The 27,246-nt window shown below is 42.5% G+C and overlaps 1 protein-coding gene across 1 annotated transcript in view; it reads right to left on the reverse strand.

Annotated features, from left to right (window-relative positions):
- Positions 1–27,246, reverse strand: part of LOC129835554 (broad substrate specificity ATP-binding cassette transporter ABCG2-like) — an 83,526-nt gene that overhangs the window by 9,293 nt on the left and 46,987 nt on the right. The window contains exons 3-10 of the mRNA XM_055901240.1: positions 15,371–15,430; positions 14,408–14,522; positions 14,043–14,195; positions 13,802–13,959; positions 2,409–2,560; positions 1,072–1,173; positions 755–887; positions 318–533 (exon numbers count right to left, since the gene is read on the reverse strand). Of these exons, the coding sequence (XP_055757215.1) occupies positions 318–533; positions 755–887; positions 1,072–1,173; positions 2,409–2,560; positions 13,802–13,959; positions 14,043–14,195; positions 14,408–14,522; positions 15,371–15,430 (1,089 nt within the window). The remainder of the gene's footprint in view (positions 1–317; positions 534–754; positions 888–1,071; positions 1,174–2,408; positions 2,561–13,801; positions 13,960–14,042; positions 14,196–14,407; positions 14,523–15,370; positions 15,431–27,246) is intronic.

Raw genomic sequence — 27,246 nt, forward strand, 5'->3', positions numbered from 1 at the left:
GAGATATAGAGAGAGAGAGAGAGAGAGAGAGAGAGAGAGAGATAGATAGATAGATAGATAGATAGATAGATAGATAGATAGATAGATAGATAGATAGATAGATAGATAGATAGATAGATAGATAGATAGATAGATAGATAGATAGATAGATAGATAGATAGATAGATAGATAGATAGATAGATAGATAGATAGATAGATAGATAGATAGGAGAGCTTCCACAGACCAACAAAGAATTCGAAAACAAATACAATTCTGATAAACTCCCATATCTACCGGGTGAAATACCACAGTGTTCCATCACAGCAGCAAGATGTGTGATCTGTTGCCACAAGAAAAGGGCAACAAGTGAAGAACAAACACCATTGTAAATACAACCCACACACATACACACACAGCAACACACAGACACACACCTGAGCGAAGGATGTCTGAGGGTTGAGGATGAGGTTAGTAAAGGTTCTCTTCAGGACCCATCTGAACTGAGTAGAGAAGGAGGTGTTGTACGTGATGGTCCGAGAGGGAGTCTTCACACTGGAGAACAACAAGAAGATTGTCCATTAACTTGCAGAGAACAGACAGACAGACAGACAGACAGACAGACAGACAGACAGACAGACAGACAGACAGACAGACAGACAGACAGTTACCATAGAGAGAGAGAGAGAGGAGAGAGAGAGAGAGAGAGAGAGAGAGAGAGAGAGAGAGAGAGAGACAGAGACAGAGACAGAGAGAGCGAGTGTGTGTGTTATTACCTGTACTCTCTGTTCATGGTGATGCGTTCTAACTGGGCCTTGGTCTCTCCATAGAACTGACTCCCCCGGTACTCCTGGACCAGATGGTCCTCGATGTTCTGCCTGGAACTGGTTACCCTGTCTGGGTCCGAGTCTGAGGGAGGGGGGGGGGTTGGAGAAGACGGGAGGGGAAGGGATAGAGGGGCCAGAACAGAAGTCAATGGAGGGTAATCAAAGTTAGGGAGGGAGAATATGAAGAGACAAAATATGTATTCCATTGGATGACCTGACTGATCCCGCCCACTGACTCTCCTGCTCCTTAGCCAATCAGAACTCACCGTCTGCTGCCTTTATCCTGTCGAAGGCGATTGCGGTAGAATCTCCATTGATCACGTCCAGGAAGAAGTCAGCCGGGTTGTTGTGGGGTTCACAAGTGTACCCTGGGTAACGATGACAGTTGTAATTACATTGTTTATAGATACAGATAAGGTTTGGATACAGGGAAGGTTGAAACATTGATACACTCAAATGCATCTCATCTTAGTGTTAATGGAATTTATATGAACGACTAGAATATTCCACCCTGAAGCCGTATAATCATATGAAATTGATTAGAATTATGTATAACCATAGACTGTACAATGTGTCTATAATAGTATCTTAAAAACCGACTGTCTGAGCTAGATTCGGTGCCGACCTTGGCTGGGGCCACTGAGAGTACTTCCCAGGGTCTCCCTATCTTGAGCGAGGATGGGGAGTAAGTCTCACGGATTCCCCTAATCTTTGTCGGCTGGGTAGCAGGACATTGTGTGCTGATGTTAGTGTGAATGTGTGTGCGTGAGGAGCTAGTATAAAATTAATTGCTTTTGTACAACAGGGGAGCGCTCTCGTAAATAAACATTTGACTATTGTAGACTGGGCCTCTGTCTGTTTTAATTTCAAATCAGTATCTTACTGTTATGGTCGTCATAGTCGTTCTCCTCCTCAGACGAGGAGGAGCATGGATCGGACCAACACGCAGAGTGGAAAGTGGTCATCTTTTAATGATCAAAGACTGAACACTTACACATACAAAAGCAACAAACGTGACAAAACCGAAAACAGTCCTGTGTGGTACGAACACTGACACGAGATACAAACACACGTGAATCCCAGGCTGCCTAAGTATGATTCTCAATCAGGGACAACGATTGACAGCTGTCTCTGATTGAGAATCATACCCGGACGAACACAAACATCCCAACATAGAAAATAACACATCGACAACCCACCCCAACTCACGCCCTGACCAACTAAATAAATATAAGAAAAGGAAAAACAGGTCAGGAACGTGACACTTACAAATCCTGATTTAGCAGACTGAGTCGTTGAATTGAATTGGTTTATGAACATTGAGAAAATAATTCTCGTAACAATTTGGTCCTTCGAGCCGGATTCCAATACCTGTCCCTGCCGTCCGAAGGTAACACGCCGAAAATGCATCTCATCTTATTAACCTCTAAAGAGAGACAATAGAATGATGGATATAATAACTGTTTAGTAACTCTAGACATTTCATAACCTGGTTTATCAGCAGAGAGCTGAGACTCCACTGTCTGGTTAGCAGGAGGAGTGTGAATTAGAAATCACTAGAAACGTGACATTTGTAATGACTTGTTGACTTGACTTGTCTCACCGATGTTAGAGAAGTAGTCCAGAGCCCTCTGAGCGGGGCCGTGGTAAACCTGTTTACCGCTAACCAGCAGAGTCAGACTGTCAAACAGACGGTAGATGGAGTAGCGAGGCTGGTGGATGGACAGGATAATGGTACGGCCATGACTAGACATCCTGATAGAGAGAGAGGAGGAGGTTAGTGTTACAATACCCAGACTACAACACCCAGACTACAACACCCAGACTACAATACCCAGACTACAACACCATGACTAGACATCCTGATAGAGAGAGAGGAGGAGGTTAGTGTTACAACACCCAGACTACAATACCCAGACTACAACACCCAGACTACAACACCCACCCACCCAGACTGCAACACCCAGACTGCAACACCCAGACTGCAATACCCAGACTGCAATACCCAGACTGCAACACCCAGACTAACCCGCAGTATTAGCACTACAATACCCAGACTACAACACCCAGACTACAATACCCAGACTACAACACCCAGACTACAACACCCAGACTACAATACCCAGACTACAACACCCAGACTACAACACCATGACTAGACATCCTGATAGAGAGGAGGAGGAGGTTAGTGTTACAATACCCAGACTACAACACCCAGACTACAACACCCAGACTACAACACCCAGACTACAACACCATGACTAGACATCCTGATAGAGAGGAGGAGGAGGTTAGTGTTACAATACCCAGACTACAACACCCAGACTACAATACCCAGACTACAATACCCAGACTACAACACCATGACTAGACATCCTGATAGAGAGGAGGAGGAGGTTAGTGTTACAATACCCAGACTACAACACCCAGACTACAATACCCAGACTACAATACCCAGACTACAACACCATGACTAGACATCCTGATAGAGAGAGGAGGAGGTTAGTGTTACAATACCCAGACTACAACACCCAGACTACAACACCCAGACTACAATACCCAGACTACAACACCATGACTAGACATCCTGATAGAGAGGAGGAGGAGGTTAGTGTTACAATACCCAGACAACAACACCCAGACTACAATACCCAGACTACAATACCCAGACTACAACACCATGACTAGACATCCTGATAGAGAGGAGGAGGAGGTTAGTGTTACAATACCCAGACTACAATACCCAGACTACAATACCCAGACTACAACACCCAGACTACAATACCCAGACTACAACACCCAGACTACAACACCCAGACTACAACACCCAGACTACAACACCCAGACTACAACACCATGACTAGACATCCTGATAGAGAGGAGGAGGAGGTTAGTGTTACAATACCCAGACTACAACACCCAGACTACAACACCCAGACTACAACACCATGACTAGACATCCTGATAGAGAGGAGGAGGAGGTTAGTGTTACAATACCCAGACTACAATACCCAGACTACAATACCCAGACTACAATACCCAGACTACAACACCATGACTAGACATCCTGATAGAGAGGAGGAGGAGGTTAGTGTTACAATACCCAGACTACAACACCCAGACTACAACACCCAGACTACAACACCATGACTAGACATCCTGATAGAGAGGAGGAGGAGGTTAGTGTTACAATACCCAGACTACAACACCCAGACTACAATACCCAGACTACAATACCCAGACTACAACACCATGACTAGACATCCTGATAGAGAGGAGGAGGAGGTTAGTGTTACAATACCCAGACTACAACACCCAGACTACAATACCCAGACTACAATACCCAGACTACAACACCATGACTAGACATCCTGATAGAGAGAGGAGGAGGTTAGTGTTACAATACCCAGACTACAACACCCAGACTACAACACCCAGACTACAACACCCAGACTAGACATCCTGATAGAGAGGAGGAGGAGGTTAGTGTTACAATACCCAGACTACAACACCCAGACTACAATACCCAGACTACAACACCCAGACTACAACACCATGACTAGACATCCTGATAGAGAGGAGGAGGAGGTTAGTGTTACAATACCCAGACTACAACACCCAGACTACAACACCCAGACTACAACACCCAGACTACAACACCATGACTAGACATCCTGATAGAGAGGAGGAGGAGGTTAGTGTTACAACACCCAAACTACAACACCCAGACTACAATACCCAGACTACAACACCCACCCACCCAGACTGCAACACCCAGACTGCAACACCATGACTAGACATCCTGATAGAGAGGAGGAGGAGGTTAGTGTTACAATACCCAGACTACAATACCCAGACTACAATACCCAGACTACAACACCCAGACTACAACACCCAGACTGCAACACCATGACTAGACATCCTGATAGAGAGGAGGAGGAGGTTAGTGTTACAATACCCAGACTACAACACCCAGACTACAACACCCAGACTACAATACCCAGACTACAACACCCAGACTACAATACCCAGACTACAATACCCAGACTACAACACCATGACTAGACATCCTGATAGAGAGGAGGAGGAGGTTAGTGTTACAATACCCAGACTACAATACCCAGACTACAATACCCAGACTACAATACCCAGACTACAACACCATGACTAGACATCCTGATAGAGAGGAGGAGGAGGTTAGTGTTACAATACCCAGACTACAACACCCAGACTACAATACCCAGACTACAACACCCAGACTACAACACCATGACTAGACATCCTGATAGAGAGGAGGAGGAGGTTAGTGTTACAACACCCAGACTACAACACCCAGACTACAATACCCAGACTACAACACCCAGACTACAACACCATCACTAGACATCCTGATAGAGAGGAGGAGGAGGTTAGTGTTACAATACCCAGACTACAATACCCAGACTACAATACCCAGACTACAACACCAGACTACAACACCCAGACTACAACACCATGACTAGACATCCTGATAGAGAGGAGGAGGAGGTTAGTGTTACAATACCCAGACTACAACACCCAGACTACAATACCCAGACTACAACACCCAGACTACAACACCATCACTAGACATCCTGATAGAGAGGAGGAGGAGGTTAGTGTTACAATACCCAGACTACAATACCCAGACTACAATACCCAGACTACAACACCCAGACTACAATACCCAGACTACAATACCCAGACTACAACACCATGACTAGACATCCTGATAGAGAGGAGGAGGAGGTTAGTGTTACAATACCCAGACTACAATACCCAGACTACAACACCCAGACTACAACACCATGACTAGACATCCTGATAGAGAGGAGGATGAGGTTAGTGTTACAATACCCAGACTACAATACCCAGACTACAACACCCAGACTACAACACCCAGACTACAACACCATGACTAGACATCCTGATAGAGAGGAGGAGGAGGTTAGTGTTACAATACCCAGACTACAATACCCAGACTACAATACCCAGACTACAACACCCAGACTACAATACCCAGACTACAATACCCAGACTACAACACCCAGACTACAACACCATGACTAGACATCCTGATAGAGAGAGGAGGAGGTTAGTGTTACAATACCCAGACTACAATACCCAGACTACAACACCCAGACTACAATACCCAGACTACAACACCCAGACTACAATACCCAGACTACAACACCCAGACTACAACACCATGACTAGACATCCTGATAGAGAGGAGGAGGAGGTTAGTGTTACAATACCCAGACTACAATACCCAGACTACAATACCCAGACTACAACACCATGACTAGACATCCTGATAGAGAGAGGAGGAGGTTAGTGTTACAATACCCAGACTACAATACCCAGACTACAACACCCAGACTACAATACCCAGACTACAATACCCAGACTAGACATCCTGATAGAGAGGAGGAGGAGGTTAGTGTTACAATACCCAGACTACAACACCCAGACTACAATACCCAGACTACAATACCCAGACTACAACACCATGACTAGACATCCTGATAGAGAGGAGGAGGAGGTTAGTGTTACAATACCCAGACTACAATACCCAGACTACAATACCCAGACTACAACACCCAGACTACAATACCCAGACTACAACACCCAGACTACAACACCCAGACTACAACACCCAGACTACAACACCATGACTAGACATCCTGATAGAGAGGAGGAGGAGGTTAGTGTTACAATACCCAGACTACAACACCCAGACTACAACACCCAGACTACAACACCATGACTAGACATCCTGATAGAGAGGAGGAGGAGGTTAGTGTTACAATACCCAGACTACAATACCCAGACTACAATACCCAGACTACAATACCCAGACTACAACACCATGACTAGACATCCTGATAGAGAGGAGGAGGAGGTTAGTGTTACAATACCCAGACTACAACACCCAGACTACAACACCCAGACTACAACACCCAGACTACAACACCATGACTAGACATCCTGATAGAGAGGAGGAGGAGGTTAGTGTTACAATACCCAGACTACAACACCCAGACTACAATACCCAGACTACAATACCCAGACTACAACACCATGACTAGACATCCTGATAGAGAGGAGGAGGAGGTTAGTGTTACAATACCCAGACTACAACACCCAGACTACAATACCCAGACTACAATACCCAGACTACAACACCATGACTAGACATCCTGATAGAGAGGAGGAGGAGGTTAGTGTTACAATACCCAGACTACAACACCCAGACTACAATACCCAGACTACAACACCCAGACTAGACATCCTGATAGAGAGGAGGAGGAGGTTAGTGTTACAATACCCAGACTACAACACCCAGACTACAATACCCAGACTACAACACCCAGACTAGACATCCTGATAGAGAGGAGGAGGAGGTTAGTGTTACAATACCCAGACTACAACACCCAGACTACAATACCCAGACTACAACACCCAGACTACAACACCATGACTAGACATCCTGATAGAGAGGAGGAGGAGGTTAGTGTTACAATACCCAGACTACAACACCCAGACTACAACACCCAGACTACAACACCCAGACTACAACACCATGACTAGACATCCTGAAAGAGAGGAGGAGGAGGTTAGTGTTACAATACCCAGACTACAATACCCAGACTACAACACCCAGACTACAACACCATGACTAGACATCCTGATAGAGAGGAGGAGGAGGTTAGTGTTACAACACCCAAACTACAACACCCAGACTACAATACCCAAACTACAACACCCACCCACCCAGACTGCAACACCCAGACTGCAACACCATGACTAGACATCCTGATAGAGAGGAGGAGGAGGTTAGTGTTACAACACCCAAACTACAACACCCAGACTACAATACCCAGACTACAACACCCACCCACCCAGACTGCAACACCCAGACTGCAACACCATGACTAGACATCCTGATAGAGAGGAGGAGGAGGTTAGTGTTACAATACCCAGACTACAATACCCAGACTACAATACCCAGACTACAACACCCAGACTACAACACCCAGACTGCAACACCATGACTAGACATCCTGATAGAGAGGAGGAGGAGGTTAGTGTTACAATACCCAGACTACAACACCCAGACTACAACACCCAGACTACAACACCCAGACTACAATACCCAGACTACAACACCCAGACTACAATACCCAGACTACAATACCCAGACTACAACACCATGACTAGACATCCTGATAGAGAGGAGGAGGAGGTTAGTGTTACAATACCCAGACTACAATACCCAGACTACAATACCCAGACTACAATACCCAGACTACAACACCATGACTAGACATCCTGATAGAGAGGAGGAGGAGGTTAGTGTTACAACACCCAGACTACAACACCCAGACTACAATACCCAGACTACAACACCCAGACTACAACACCATGACTAGACATCCTGATAGAGAGGAGGAGGAGGTTAGTGTTACAATACCCAGACTACAATACCCAGACTACAATACCCAGACTACAACACCCAGACTACAACACCCAGACTACAACACCATGACTAGACATCCTGATAGAGAGGAGGAGGAGGTTAGTGTTACAATACCCAGACTACAACACCCAGACTACAATACCCAGACTACAACACCCAGACTACAACACCATCACTAGACATCCTGATAGAGAGGAGGAGGAGGTTAGTGTTACAATACCCAGACTACAATACCCAGACTACAATACCCAGACTACAACACCCAGACTACAATACCCAGACTACAATACCCAGACTACAACACCATGACTAGACATCCTGATAGAGAGGAGGAGGAGGTTAGTGTTACAATACCCAGACTACAATACCCAGACTACAACACCCAGACTACAACACCATGACTAGACATCCTGATAGAGAGGAGGATGAGGTTAGTGTTACAATACCCAGACTACAATACCCAGACTACAACACCCAGACTACATTACCCAGACTACAACACCATGACTAGACATCCTGATAGAGAGGAGGAGGAGGTTAGTGTTACAATACCCAGACTACAATACCCAGACTACAATACCCAGACTACAACACCCAGACTACAATACCCAGACTACAATACCCAGACTACAATACCCAGACTACAACACCCAGACTACAACACCATGACTAGACATCCTGATAGAGAGAGGAGGAGGTTAGTGTTACAATACCCAGACTACAATACCCAGACTACAACACCCAGACTACAATACCCAGACTACAACACCCAGACTACAATACCCAGACTACAACACCCAGACTACAATACCCAGACTACAACACCCAGACTACAACACCATGACTAGACATCCTGATAGAGAGAGGAGGAGGTTAGTGTTACAATACCCAGACTACAATACCCAGACTACAACACCCAGACTACAATACCCAGACTACAACACCATGACTAGACATCCTGATAGAGAGGAGGAGGAGGTTAGTGTTACAATACCCAGACTACAATACCCAGACTACAATACCCAGACTACAACACAATGACTAGACATCCTGATAGAGAGAGGAGGAGGTTAGTGTTACAATACCCAGACTACAATACCCAGACTACAACACCCAGACTACAATACCCAGACTACAATACCCAGACTAGACATCCTGATAGAGAGGAGGAGGAGGTTAGTGTTACAACACCCAGACTACAACACCCAGACTACAATACCCAGACTACAACACCCAGACTACAACACCATGACTAGACATCCTGATAGAGAGAGGAGGAGGTTAGTGTTACAATACCCAGACTACAACACCCAGACTACAATACCCAGACTACAATACCCAGACTACAACACCATCACTAGACATCCTGATAGAGAGGAGGAGGAGGTTAGTGTTACAATACCCAGACTACAACACCCAGACTACAACACCCAGACTACAACACCCAGACTACAATACCCAGACTACAATACCCAGACTACAACACCCAGACTACAACACCCAGACTACAATACCCAGACTACAACACCCAGACTACAACACCCAGACTACAATACCCAGACTACAACACCCAGACTACAATACCCAGACTACAACACCATGACTAGACATCCTGATAGAGAGGAGGAGGAGGTTAGTGTTACAATACCCAGACTACAACACCCAGACTACAACACCCAGACTACAACACCATGACTAGACATCCTGATAGAGAGGAGGAGGAGGTTAGTGTTACAATACCCAGACTACAATACCCAGACTACAACACCATGACTAAACATCCTGATAGAGAGGAGGAGGAGGTTAGTGTTACAATACCCAGACTACAACACCCAGACTACAATACCCAGACTACAACACCCAGACTACAACACCATGACTAGACATCCTGATAGAGAGGAGGAGGAGGTTAGTGTTACAACACCCAGACTACAATACCCAGACTACAACACCCAGACTACAATACCCAGACTACAACACCCAGACTACAACACCCAGACTACAACACCATGACTAGACATCCTGATAGAGAGGAGGAGGAGGTTAGTGTTACAACACCCAGACTACAATACCCAGACTACAATACCCAGACTACAATACCCAGACTACAACACCATGACTAGACATCCTGATAGAGAGAGGAGGAGGTTAGTGTTACAATACCCAGACTACAACACCCAGACTACAATACCCAGACTACAATACCCAGACTACAACACCATCACTAGACATCCTGATAGAGAGGAGGAGGAGGTTAGTGTTACAATACCCAGACTACAACACCCAGACTACAATACCCAGACTACAATACCCAGACTACGACACCATGACTAGACATCCTGATAGAGAGGAGGAGGAGGTTAGTGTTACAATACCCAGACTACAACACCCAGACTACAATACCCAGACTACAACACCCAGACTACAACACCCAGACTACAACACCCAGACTACAACACCCAGACTACAACACCATGACTAGACATCCTGATAGAGAGGAGGAGGAGGTTAGTGTTCTCCCGCTACAATACCCAGACTACAATACCCAGACTACAATACCCAGACTACAACACCATGACTAGACATCCTGATAGAGAGAGGAGGAGGTTAGTGTTACAATACCCAGACTACAATACCCAGACTACAACACCCAGACTACAATACCCAGACTACAATACCCAGACTAGAAATCCTGATAGAGAGGAGGAGGAGGTTAGTGTTACAACACCCAGACTACAACACCCAGACTACAATACCCAGACTACAACACCCAGACTACAACACCATGACTAGACATCCTGATAGAGAGGAGGAGGAGGTTAGTGTTACAATACCCAGACTACAACACCCAGACTACAATACCCAGACTACAACACCCAGACTACAACACCCAGACTACAACACCCAGACTACAACACCCAGACTACAATACCCAGACTACAACACCCAGACTACAACACCATGACTAGACATCCTGATAGAGAGAGGAGGAGGTTAGTGTTACAATACCCAGACTACAATACCCAGACTACAATACCCAGACTACAACACCATGACTAGACATCCTGATAGAGAGAGGAGGAGGTTAGTGTTACAATACCCAGACTACATCACCCAGACTACAATACCCAGACTACAATACCCAGACTACAACACCATCACTAGACATCCTGATAGAGAGGAGGAGGAGGTTAGTGTTACAATACCCAGACTACAACACCCAGACTACAATACCCAGACTACAACACCCAGACTACAATACCCAGACTACAATACCCAGACTACAATACCCAGACTACAACACCCAGACTACAACACCCAGACTACAACACCCAGACTACAACACCCAGACTACAATACCCAGACTACAACACCCAGACTACAACACCCAGACTACAATACCCAGACTACAACACCCAGACTACAATACCCAGACTACAACACCATGACTAGACATCCTGATAGAGAGGAGGAGGAGGTTAGTGTTACAATACCCAGACTACAATACCCAGACTACAACACCCAGACTACAACACCATGACTAGACATCCTGATAGAGAGGAGGAGGAGGTTAGTGTTACAATACCCAGACTACAATACCCAGACTACAACACCATGACTAAACATCCTGATAGAGAGGAGGAGGAGGTTAGTGTTACAATACCCAGACTACAACACCCAGACTACAATACCCAGACTACAACACCCAGACTACAACACCATGACTAGACATCCTGATAGAGAGGAGGAGGAGGTTAGTGTTACAACACCCAGACTACAATACCCAGACTACAACACCCAGACTACAATACCCAGACTACAACACCCAGACTACAACACCCAGACTACAACACCATGACTAGACATCCTGATAGAGAGAGGAGGAGGTTAGTGTTACAATACCCAGACTACAACACCCAGACTACAATACCCAGACTACAATACCCAGACTACAACACCATCACTAGACATCCTGATAGAGAGGAGGAGGAGGTTAGTGTTACAATACCCAGACTACAACACCCAGACTACAATACCCAGACTACAATACCCAGACTACAACACCATGACTAGACATCCTGATAGAGAGGAGGAGGAGGTTAGTGTTACAATACCCAGACTACAACACCCAGACTACAATACCCAGACTACAACACCCAGACTACAACACCCAGACTACAACACCCAGACTACAACACCCAGACTACAACACCATGACTAGACATCCTGATAGAGAGGAGGAGGAGGTTAGTGTTACAATACCCAGACTACAATACCCAGACTACAACACCCAGACTACAACACCATGACTAGACATCCTGATAGAGAGGAGGAGGAGGTTAGTGTTACAATACCCAGACTACAATACCCAGACTACAACACCCAGACTACAATACCCAGACTACAACACCATGACTAGACATCCTGATAGAGAGGAGGAGGAGGTTAGTGTTACAATACCCAGACTACAACACCCAGACTACAACACCCAGACTACAACACCATGACTAGACATCCTGATAGAGAGAGGAGGAGGTTAGTGTTACAATACCCAGACTACAATACCCAGACTACAATACCCAGACTACAATACCCAGACTACAACACCCACCCACCCAGACTGCAACACCCAGACTACAATACCCAGACTGCAATACCCATACTAATACCCAAGTTCTATATCTTGAACAGTAGTAGTACAGAGTTAGCTTTGCTAGCGTCCAGGCCTGTGGTGGGTTCATCCAGAAAGAGAACTGCAATACCCAGACTAACCCTACAATATTAGAACTACAATGCCCAGACTAACCCTACAATATTAGAACGTCAATACCCAGACTAACCCTACAATATTAGAACTACAATACCCAGGTTCTACCTCTTGAGCAGTAGTAGTACAGAGTTAGCTGTGCTAGCGTCCAGGCCGGTTGTGGGTTCATCCAGAAAGAGAACTGCAATACCCAGACTAACCCTACAATATTAGAACTACAATACCCAGACTAACCCTACAATATTAGAACTACAATACCCAGACTAACCCTACAATATTAGAACTACAATACCCAGACTAACCCTACAATGTTAGAACTACAGTGCCCAGACTAACCCTACAATATTAGAACTACAATACCCAGACTAACCCTACAATATTAGAACTACAATACCCAGACTAACCCTACAATATTAGAACTACAATACCCAGGTTCTACCTCTTGAGCAGTAGTAGTACAGAGTTAGCTGTGCTAGCGTCCAGGCCGGTGGTGGGTTCATCCAGAAAGAGAACTACAATACCCAGGTTCTACCTCTTGAGCAGTAGTAGTACAGAGTTAGCTGTGCTAGCGTCCAGGCCGGTTGTGGGTTCATCCAGAAAGGGGACTACAATACCCAGACTAACCCTACATTGTTAGAACTACAATACCCAGACTAACCCTACAATATTAAAACGTCAATACCCAGACTAACCCTACAATATTAGAACTACAATACCCAGGTTCTACCTCTTGAGCAGTAGTAGTACAGAGTTAGCTGTGCTAGCGTCCAGGCCTGTGGTGGGTTCATCCAGAAAGAGAACAGGAGGGTCGATGATCAGTTCCATACCGATGTTTGTCCTCTTCCTTTCCCCTCCTGATATACCCCTGATCAACTGGGTACCAACCTGGAGACAGAATACACACATTCAGTCACACACTCTCTCTGTCCTCTCCCCCCATCCCCCTCCACACACCCGTCCACACTGACCCGTGAGTCTGCTACTTTAGTGAGGCCCAGTTCTGTGATGAGTCGGTTGACTTTGTCCTCCTTCTCCTTCTGGCTGACGGAGGACGGGAGACGCAACGCAGCAGAGAAACGGAAGTTCTCCCTCACAGTCAGAGTCCCCATCACCACATCATCCTGACGGTTGGTGGGGGGGCAGCGAGAGAGGGGGGGAGGGGGGGGGGGGGGGGGGGGGAGAGAAGACCAGACACTCGTAACTATAGTCTGGTCACCTGTGTGTGTGTGTGTGTGTGTGTGTGTGTGTGTGTGTGTGTGTGTGTGTGTGTGTGTGTGTGTGTGTGTGTGTGTGTGTGTGTGTGTGTGTGTGTGTGTGTGTGTCAGTCCTCTACCTGGACCACATATCCTGAGAGACATTTGAAGTTGGGAGGTTGAGGAGCTCCGTCTATCAACACCTCTCCAGCCAGACCTGCTGGGTCCTTCCTGGCTGCCAGCACATCCAGAAACCTGCACACAACACATCCACAACCTTTACACAACTATAATACAACCCCAACCTTTACACAACTATAATACAACACATCCACAACACATCCACAACTATAATACAACCACAACCTGTACACAACACAACCACAACCATAACACAACTACAACACAACCTTTACACAACACAACCACAACCTTTACACAACTATAATACAACACAACCACAACACAACACAACCTTTACACAACTATAATACAACACAACCACAACCTTTACACAACTATAATACAACCCCAACCTTTACACAACTATAATACAACACAACCCCAACCTTTACACAACTATAACACAACCCCAACCTTTGCACAACTATAATACAACCCCAACCTTTACACAACTATAACACAACCACAACCTTTACACAACTATAATACAACACAACCACAACCTTTACACAACTATAATACAACCCCAACCTTTACACAACTAGAATACAACCCCAACCTTTACACAACTATAATACAACCCCAACCTTTACACAACTATAATACAACCCCAACCTTTACACAACTATAACACAACCACAACCTTTACACAACTATAACACAACCCCAACCTTTACACAACTATAACACAACCCCAACCTTTACACAACTATAATACAACCACAAGCCCAACCTTTACACAACTATAATACAACACAATCCCAACCTTTACACAACTATAATACAACACAACCACAACCTTTACACAACTATAATACAACACAACCTTTAAACAACTATAATACAACACAACCACAACCTTTACACAACTATAAAAGAACACAACCCCAACCTTCTGAGTCAGCTGAAATGTCACTTACGATGACTTCCCGCTTCCTGTGGCCCCCATGATAGCGTTCAGCCCTGGTTTCATCAGCCCGCTGTAGAGACAGGAAACAAACATCTGTTAGTGCTGAGCTGAACAACAAATCTGATGCCCCAGCAGATGTTCTCCGAGAGAACGGTTGGCAGTAGGTTATTTTTCAAACCTCTATATGATAATAATTCTAATATATTAAGAATAGATGTTATTTAGCTGACTCTTATTAACCTCTAATTCCTCCCAATCCTGGATCCGGGAGCACCCCCATCAGTAAAAAAGCTGACTAGCATAGCCTAGCATAGCGTCACAAGTAAATACTAGCATCTAAATATCATTAAATCACAAGTCCAAGACACCAGATGAAAGATACACATCTTGTGAATCCAGCCATCATTTCTGATTTTTAAAATGTTTTACAGGGAAGACACAATATGTAAATCTATTAGCTAACCACGTTAGCAAAAGACACCACTTTTTTTACTCCACCATTTTTTTACTGCATCAGTAGCTATCACAAATTCGACCAAATAAAGATATAAATTGCCACTAACCAAGAAACAACTTCATCAGATGACAGTCTGATAACATATTTATTGTATAGCATATGTTTTGTTCGAAAAATGTGCATATTTCAGGTATAAATCATAGTTTACCATTGCAGCCACCATCACAACTCTCACCAAAGCGACTAGAATAACTACAGAGAGCAACGTGAATTACCTAAATACTCATCATAAAACATTTCTGAAAAATACACAGCGTACAGCAAATGAAAGACAAACATCTTGTGAATCCAGCCAATATTTCAGATTTTTAAGTGTTTTACAGCGAAAACACAATATAGCATTATATTAGCTTACCACAATAGCCAGAAACACAACACCATTTACCAGCAGCAAAGGTTAGCGATCGTAACAAGCAAGCAAAAGATATATAATTTTTGACTAACCTTCATAAACTTCTTCAGATGACAGTCCTGTAACATCATATTACACAATGCATATAGGGTTTGTTCGAAAATGTGCATATGTAGCGGCACAAATCGTGGTTATACAATGTGAGTAGTGGCCAAACTTCAAGCATTCTGTCCGGCGCCATCTTGGAGAGGCACCTAATCTAATCGATTACTATTCATAAACTTGACAAAAAAATACAGGTTGGACAGCAAATGAAAGATACATTAGTTCTTAATGCAACCGCTGTGTTACATTTTTAAAATTAACGTTACTGTGCATACAGCGTGCGCTAAAGCGAGACCGCACCGAAATTCATGGCGGAATTATTGTTTAACATTTGTCAACATAAATACGAATTAACAGCATAAAGACTTCTTACTATTTGACGAGCTTCCATCAGAATCTTGGGCAAGGTGTCCTTTCTCCAGAACAATCATCTTTTGGTTGAAAGATGTCCTCTTCTCCTGCAGAACTAGCAGCTAACGCTAGCCATGTACCGGAGAGGTGTCCAACTCGTGATAGCGCGTGACAAAGAAATTCCAGAAAATCGCAATAAACTGATATAAACTGCTATAAGTCGGTTTAAATTAACTACCTTATGAAGTTTTTAAGACAAAAATCTAATTAAATCAGAGCCGGAGATATAGAACTGCTAAAACGAAAGCTTTTCAGGACGCCATTGTGATGTCCCTCCTGCGCCAGGCGCCCCGTTGAAAAGAACGGACCTTCCGTTCCACGGGCTTTTATAGTGCCCCAGATGGTGCAATCCACTCCATTCAAATTCTCACCGCTTACTGACATCTAGAGGAAGGCGTATGCAGTGCATGTAGCCCCATAGCTTACATGGGAATTTATAAACTGACCCTAGAACAGAGACCTCGATTTCAGAAATCTCACTCCTTGACAGGAAGTGTGCTGCAGAATGAGTTCTGTTTCACTCAGAGAAATAATTCAAACGGTTTTAGAAACTAGAGAGTGTTTTCTATCCAATAGTAATAATAATATGCATATTGTACGAGCAAGAATTGAGTACGAGGCAGTTTAATTTGGTAACGAATTTTTACAAAGTCGAAATGGCGCCCGCCTATTGACAAGAAGTTTTAATCAAATCAAAGTTTACTTGTCACGTGCGCCGAATACAACAGGTGTAGACCTTACAGTGAAATGCTTACTTACAGGCTCTAATCAATGACTTACAGTCATGTGTGCCTACATTTTATGTATGGGTGGTCCTGGAAAAACTTTTTGCTAGCTTGTTAGCATAACAAATGACTAGCTAGACATCTTACGACTTAATGCTAGCTTGTTAGCATAACAAATGACTAGCATGACATCTTACAACTTCATGCTAGCTTGTTAGCATAACAAACGAAGCCACAGTATAACACCTACAGTATAACACCTACAGTACAACACCTACAGTATAACACCTACAGTATAACATCTACAGTATAACACCTACAGTACAACACCTACAGTACAACACCTACAGTATAACACCTACAGTACAACACCTACAGTATAACACCTACAGTATAACACCTACAGTACAACACCTACAGTACAACACCTACAGTACAACACCTACAGTACAGTACAACACCTACAGTACAACACCTACAGTACAACACCTACAGTACAACACCTACAGTACAACACCTACAGTACAACACCTACAGTATAACACCTACAGTACAGTATAACACCTACAGTATAACACCTACAGTATAACACCTACAGTACAACACACCTACAGTACAGTATAACACCTACAGTATAACACCTACAGTACAGTATAACACCTACAGTACAACACCTACAGTACAACACCTACAGTATAACACCTACAGTATAACACCTACAGTACAACACCTACAGTACAACACCTACAGTATAACACCTACAGTACAACACCTACAGTACAACACCTACAGTACAACACCTACAGTACAACACCTACAGTACAACACCTACAGTATAACACCTACAGTACAACACCTACAGTACAACACCTACAGTATAACACCTACAGTACAACACCTACAGTATAACACCTACAGTATAACACCTACAGTACAACACCTACAGTACAACACCTACAGTATAACACCTACAGTATAACACCTACAGTACAACACCTACAGTATAACACCTACAGTATAACACCTACAGTACAACACACCTACAGTACAGTACAACACCTACAGTTTAACACCTACAGTATAACACCTACAGTATAACACCTACAGTAAAACACCTACAGTATAACACCTACAGTATAACACCTACAGTACAGTATAACACCTACAGTATAACACCTACAGTACAGTATAACACCTACAGTATAACACCTACAGTACAACACCTACAGTATAACACCTACAGTATAACACCTACAGTACAACACCTACAGTATAACACCTACAGTATAACACCTACAGTACAACACCTACAGTATACCACCTACAGTACAACACCTACAGTATAACACCTACAGTACAACACCTACAGTATATCACCTACAGTACAACACCTACAGTATAACACCTACAGTACAACACCTACAGTATAACACCTACAGTACAACACCTACAGTATAACACCTACAGTATAACACCTACAGTATAACACCTACAGTATAACACCTACAGTACAACACCTACAGTACAACACCTACAGTATAACACCTACAGTATAACACCTACAGTATAACACCTACAGTACAGTATAACACCTACAGTATAACACCTACAGTACAACACCTACAGTACAACACCTACAGTACAGTATAACACCTACAGTATAACACCTACAGTATAACACCTACAGTACAGTATAACACCTACAGTACAGTATAACACCTACAGTATAACACCTACAGTACAGTATAACACCTACAGTACAGTATAACACCTACAGTACAACACCTACAGTACAACACCTACAGTACAGTATAACACCTACAGTAAAACACCTACAGTACAACACCTACAGTACAACACCTACAGTAGAACATCTACAGTACAACACCTACAGTATAACACCTACAGTATAACACCTACAGTACAACACACCTACAGTATAACACCTACAGTACAACACCTACAGTACAGTATAACACCTACAGTATAACACCTACAGTATAACACCTACAGTACAACACCTACAGTACAGTACAACACCTACAGTACAGTACAACACCTACAGTATAACACCTACAGTATAACACCTACAGTATAACACCTACAGTACAACACACCTACAGTACAACACCTACAGTACAACACCTACAGTACAGTATAACACCTACAGTAAAACACCTACAGTACAGTACAACACCTACAGTATAACACCTACAGTATAACACCTACAGTATAACACCTACAGTATAACACCTACAGTATAACACCTACAGTACAACACCTACAGTACAACACCTACAGTACAACACCTACAGTATAACACCTACAGTATAACACCTACAGTACAACACCTACAGTACAACACCTACAGTATAACACCTACAGTACAACACCTACAGTATAACACCTACAGTACAACACCTACAGTACAACACCTACAGTACAACACCTACAGTATAACACCTACAGTATAACACCTACAGTACAACACCTACAGTACAGTACAACACCTACAGTATAACACCTACAGTATAACACCTACAGTATAACACCTACAGTACAACACCTACAGTATAACACCTACAGTACAACACCTACAGTATAACACCTACAGTATAACACCTACAGTATAACACCTACAGTACAGTATAACACCTACAGTACAACACCTACAGTACAACACCTACAGTACAACACCTACAGTATAACACCTACAGTACAACACCTACAGTACAGTATAACACCTACAGTACAACACCTACAGTACAACACCTACAGTACAACACCTACAGTATAACACCTACAGTACAGTACAACACCTACAGTACAACACCTACAGTATAACACCTACAGTATAACACCTACAGTATAACACCTACAGTACAACACCTACAGTATAACACCTACAGTACAGTACAACACCTACAATATAACACCTACAGTACAACACCTACAGTACAACACCTACAGTATAACACCTACAGTATAACACCTACAGTATAACACCTACAGTACAACACCTACAGTATAACACCTACAGTACAACACCTACAGTATAACACCTACAGTATAACACCTACAGTACAACACCTACAGTATAACACCTACAGTACAACACCTACAGTATAACACCTACAGTACAACACCTACAGTACAACACCTACAGTATAACACCTACAGTATAACACCTACAGTATAACACCTACAGTATAACACCTACAGTACAGTATAACACCTACAGTACAGTATAACACCTACAGTACAGTATAACACCTACAGTACAGTATAACACCTACAGTATAACACCTACAGTATATCACCTACAGTACAGTACAACACCTACAGTACAGTATAACACCTACAGTACAGTACAACACCTACAGTACAGTACAACACCTACAGTATATCACCTACAGTAGAGTACAACACCTACAGTACAACACCTACAGTATAACACCTACAGTATATCACCTACAGTACAGTACAACACCTACAGTACAGTACAACACCTACAGTATAACACCTACAGTATAACACCTACAGTACAGTATAACACCTACAGTACAGTATAACGCCTACAGTACAGTATAACACCTACAGTACAGTATAACACCTACAGTATAACACCTACAGTATAACACCTACAGTATAACACCTACAGTATAACACCTACAGTACAACACCTACAGTATAACACCTACAGTATAACACCTACAGTATAACACCTACAGTACAGTACAACACCTACAGTATAACACCTACAGTACAGTACAACACCTACAGTACAACACCTACAGTATAACACCTACAGTACAGTATAACACCTACAGTACAGTATAACACCTACAGTATAACACCTACAGTATAACACCTACAGTACAACACCTACAGTATATCACCTACAGTATATCACCTACAGTATAACACCTACAGTATATCACCTACAGTACAACACCTACAGTATAACACCTACAGTACAACACCTACAGTACAGCACAACACCTACAGTATAACACCTACAGTATAATACCTACAGTACAGTACAACACCTACAGTATAACACCTACAGTATAACACCTACAGTACAACACCTACAGTACAACACCTACAGTATAACACCTACAGTATAACACCTACAGTATATCACCTACAGTATAACACCTACAGTACAGTACAACACCTACAGTACAACACCTACAGTATAACACCTACAGTACAGTACAACACCTACAGTACAACACCTACAGTATAACACCTACAGTACAACACCTACAGTACAACACCTACAGTACAACACACCTACAGTATAACACCTACAGTATAACACCTACAGTATAACACCTACAGTATATCACCTACAGTACAACACCTACAGTACAACACCTACAGTATAACACCTACAGTATAACACCTACAGTATAACACCTACAGTACAGTACAACACCTACAGTATAACACCTACAGTATAACACCTACAGTACAGCACAACACCTACAGTATAACACCTACAGTATAATACCTACAGTACAGTACAACACCTACAGTACAACACCTACAGTATACCACCTACAGTATAACACCTACAGTATAACACCTACAGTATAACACCTACAGTACAACACCTACAGTATATCACCTACAGTATAACACCTACAGTATAACACCTACAGTATAACACCTACAGTACAACACCTACAGTACAACACCTACAGTATAACACCTACAGTACAGTACAACACCTACAGTACAACACCTACAGTATAACACCTACAGTATAACACCTACAGTACAAAACCTACAGTACAACACCTACAGTATAACACCTACAGTATACCACCTACAGTATATCACCTACAGTATAACACCTACAGTACAGTATAACACCTACAGTATACCACCTACAGTACAACACCTACAGTATAACACCTACAGTATAACACCTACAGTATAACACCTACAGTATAACACCTACAGTACAACACCTACAGTATAACACCTACAGTACAACACCTACAGTACAACACCTACAGTACAGTATAACACCTACAGTATACCACCTACAGTACAACACCTACAGTATAACACCTACAGTATAACACCTACAGTATAACACCTACAGTACAACACCTACAGTATAACACCTACAGTACAACACCTACAGTACAACACCTACAGTATAACACCTACAGTATAACACCTACAGTATATCACCTACAGTATAACACCTACAGTATAACACCTACAGTACAACACCTACAGTACAACACCAACAGTATACCACCTACAGTATAACACCTACAGTTTAACACCTACAGTACAGTACAACACCTACAGTATAACACCTACAGTACAGTATAACACCTACAGTATAACACCTACAGTATAACACCTACAGTATAACACCTACAGTACAACACCTACAGTATAACACCTACAGTATAACACCTACAGTATAACACCTACAGTACAGTACAACACCTACAGTATAACACCTACAGTATAATACCTACAGTATAACACCTACAGTACAACACCTACAGTACAGTACAACACCTACAGTATAACACCTACAGTATAACACCTACAGTATAACACCTACAGTATAACACCTACAGTATAACACCTACAGTACAACACCTACAGTATAACACCTACAGTACAACACCTACAGTATAACACCTACAGTATAACACCTACAGTACAACACCTACAGTATAACACCTACAGTACAACACCTACAGTATAACACCTACAGTATAACACCTACAGTATAACACCTACAGTATAACACCTACAGTACAAAACCTACAGTACAACACCTACAGTATAACACCTACAGTATAACACCTACAGTACAACACCTACAGTACAACACCTACAGTACAACACCTACAGTATAACACCTACAGTACAACACCTACAGTACAACACCTACAGTATAACACCTACAGTACAGTACAACACCTACAGTACAACACCTACAGTACAACACCTACAGTATAACACCTACAGTATAACACCTACAGTATAACACCTACAGTATAACACCTACAGTATAACACCTACAGTATAACACCTACAGTACAACACCTACAGTACAACACCTACAGTATAACACCTACAGTATAACACCTACAGTATAACACCTACAGTACAAAACCTACAGTACAACACCTACAGTACAGTATAACACCTACAGTATAACACCTACAGTACAACACCTACAGTATAACACCTACAGTACAACACCTACAGTACAACACCTACAGTACAACACCTACAGTATAACACCTATAGTATAACACACCTACAGTACAACACCTACAGTACAACACCTACAGTACAACACCTACAGTATAACACCTACAGTATAACACACCTACAGTATAACACCTACAGTACAACACCTACAGTACAACACCTACAGTATAACACCTACAGTATAACACCTACAGTATAACACACCTACAGTATAACACCTACAGTACAACACCTACAGTATAACACCTACAGTATAACACCTACAGTATAACACCTACAGTATAACACCTACAGTATAACACCTACAGTACAACACCTACAGTATAACACCTACAGTACAACACCTACAGTACAACACCTACAGTACAGTATAACACCTACAGTATACCACCTACAGTACAACACCTACAGTATAACACCTACAGTATAACACCTACAGTATAACACCTACAGTACAACACCTACAGTATAACACCTACAGTACAACACCTACAGTACAACACCTACAGTATAACACCTACAGTATAACACCTACAGTATATCACCTACAGTATAACACCTACAGTATAACACCTACAGTACAACACCTACAGTACAACACCAACAGTATACCACCTACAGTATAACACCTACAGTTTAACACCTACAGTACAGTACAACACCTACAGTATAACACCTACAGTACAGTATAACACCTACAGTATAACACCTACAGTATAACACCTACAGTATAACACCTACAGTACAACACCTACAGTATAACACCTACAGTATAACACCTACAGTATAACACCTACAGTACAGTACAACACCTACAGTATAACACCTACAGTATAATACCTACAGTATAACACCTACAGTACAACACCTACAGTACAGTACAACACCTACAGTATAACACCTACAGTATAACACCTACAGTATAACACCTACAGTATAACACCTACAGTATAACACCTACAGTACAACACCTACAGTATAACACCTACAGTACAACACCTACAGTATAACACCTACAGTATAACACCTACAGTACAACACCTACAGTATAACACCTACAGTACAACACCTACAGTATAACACCTACAGTATAACACCTACAGTATAACACCTACAGTATAACACCTACAGTACAAAACCTACAGTACAACACCTACAGTATAACACCTACAGTATAACACCTACAGTACAACACCTACAGTACAACACCTACAGTACAACACCTACAGTATAACACCTACAGTACAACACCTACAGTACAACACCTACAGTATAACACCTACAGTACAGTACAACACCTACAGTACAACACCTACAGTACAACACCTACAGTATAACACCTACAGTATAACACCTACAGTATAACACCTACAGTATAACACCTACAGTATAACACCTACAGTATAACACCTACAGTACAACACCTACAGTACAACACCTACAGTATAACACCTACAGTATAACACCTACAGTATAACACCTACAGTACAAAACCTACAGTACAACACCTACAGTACAGTATAACACCTACAGTATAACACCTACAGTACAACACCTACAGTATAACACCTACAGTACAACACCTACAGTACAACACCTACAGTACAACACCTACAGTATAACACCTATAGTATAACACACCTACAGTACAACACCTACAGTACAACACCTACAGTACAACACCTACAGTATAACACCTACAGTATAACACACCTACAGTATAACACCTACAGTACAACACCTACAGTACAACACCTACAGTATAACACCTACAGTATAACACCTACAGTATAACACACCTACAGTATAACACCTACAGTACAACACCTACAGTATAACACCTACAGTATAACACCTACAGTATAACACCTACAGTATAACACCTACAGTATAACACCTACAGTACAACACCTTCAGTACAACACCTACAGTACAGTATAACACCTACAGTACAACACCTACAGTATAACACCTACAGTATAACACCTACAGTACAACACCTACAGTACAACACCTACAGTATAACACCTACAGTACAACACCTACAGTACAACACCTACAGTACAACACCTACAGTATAACACCTACAGTATAACACCTACAGTACAGTATATCACCTACAGTACAACACCTACAGTACAACACCTACAGTACAACACCTACAGTACAACACCTACAGTATAACACCTACAGTATAACACCTACAGTACAGTATAACACCTACAGTATAACACCTACAGTATAACACCTACAGTACAACACCTACAGTACAACACCTACAGTACAACACCTACAGTATAACACACCTACAGTATAACACACCTACAGTATAACACCTACAGTACAACACCTACAGTACAACACCTACAGTATAACACCTACAGTATAACACCTACAGTACAACACCTACAGTACAACACCTACAGTACAACACCTACAGTATAACACCTACAGTATAACACCTACAGTACAACACCTACAGTACAACACCTACAGTACAGTACAACACAACACCTACAGTACAGTACAACACCTACAGTACAACACCTACAGTATAACACCTACAGTACAACACCTACAGTACAACACCTACAGTATAACACCTACAGTATAACACCTACAGTACAACACCTACAGTACAACACCTACAGTACAGTACAACACCTACAGTATAACACCTACAGTACAACACCTACAGTACAGTACAACACCTACAGTACAACACCTACAGTACAACACCTACAGTACAACACCTACAGTACAGTATAACACCTACAGTACAACACCTACAGTACAGTACAACACCTACAGTATAACACCTACAGTACAACACCTACAGTACAACACCTACAGTATAACACCTACAGTATAACACCTACAGTATAACACCTACAGTATAACACACCTACAGTATAACACCTACAGTATAACACCTACAGTATAACACCTACAGTATAACACCTACAGTACAACACCTACAGTACAACACCTACAGTACAGTACAACACCTACAGTACAGTATAACACCTACAGTATAACACCTAGAGTACAACACCTACAGTATAACACCTACAGTATAACACCTACAGTACAACACCTACAGTACAACACCTACAGTACAGTACAACACCTACAGTACAGTATAACACCTACAGTATAACACCTACAGTACAACACCTACAGTACAACACCTACAGTATATCACCTACAGTACAACACCTACAGTACAGTATAACACCTACAGTATAACACCTACAGTACAACACCTACAGTATAACACCTACAGTATAACACCTACAGTATAACACCTACAGTACAACACCTACAGTACAACACCTACAGTATAACACCTACAGTATAACACCTACAGTATAACACCTACAGTACAGTATAACACCTACAGTATAACACCTACAGTACAACACCTACAGTACAACACCTACAGTACAGTATAACACCTACAGTATAACACCTACAGTATAACACCTACAGTACAGTATAACACCTACAGTACA

Source organism: Salvelinus fontinalis, chromosome 36 (genome assembly GCF_029448725.1).
Source record: "Salvelinus fontinalis isolate EN_2023a chromosome 36, ASM2944872v1, whole genome shotgun sequence".
In the NCBI taxonomy this organism is placed as follows: domain Eukaryota; kingdom Metazoa; phylum Chordata; class Actinopteri; order Salmoniformes; family Salmonidae; genus Salvelinus; species Salvelinus fontinalis.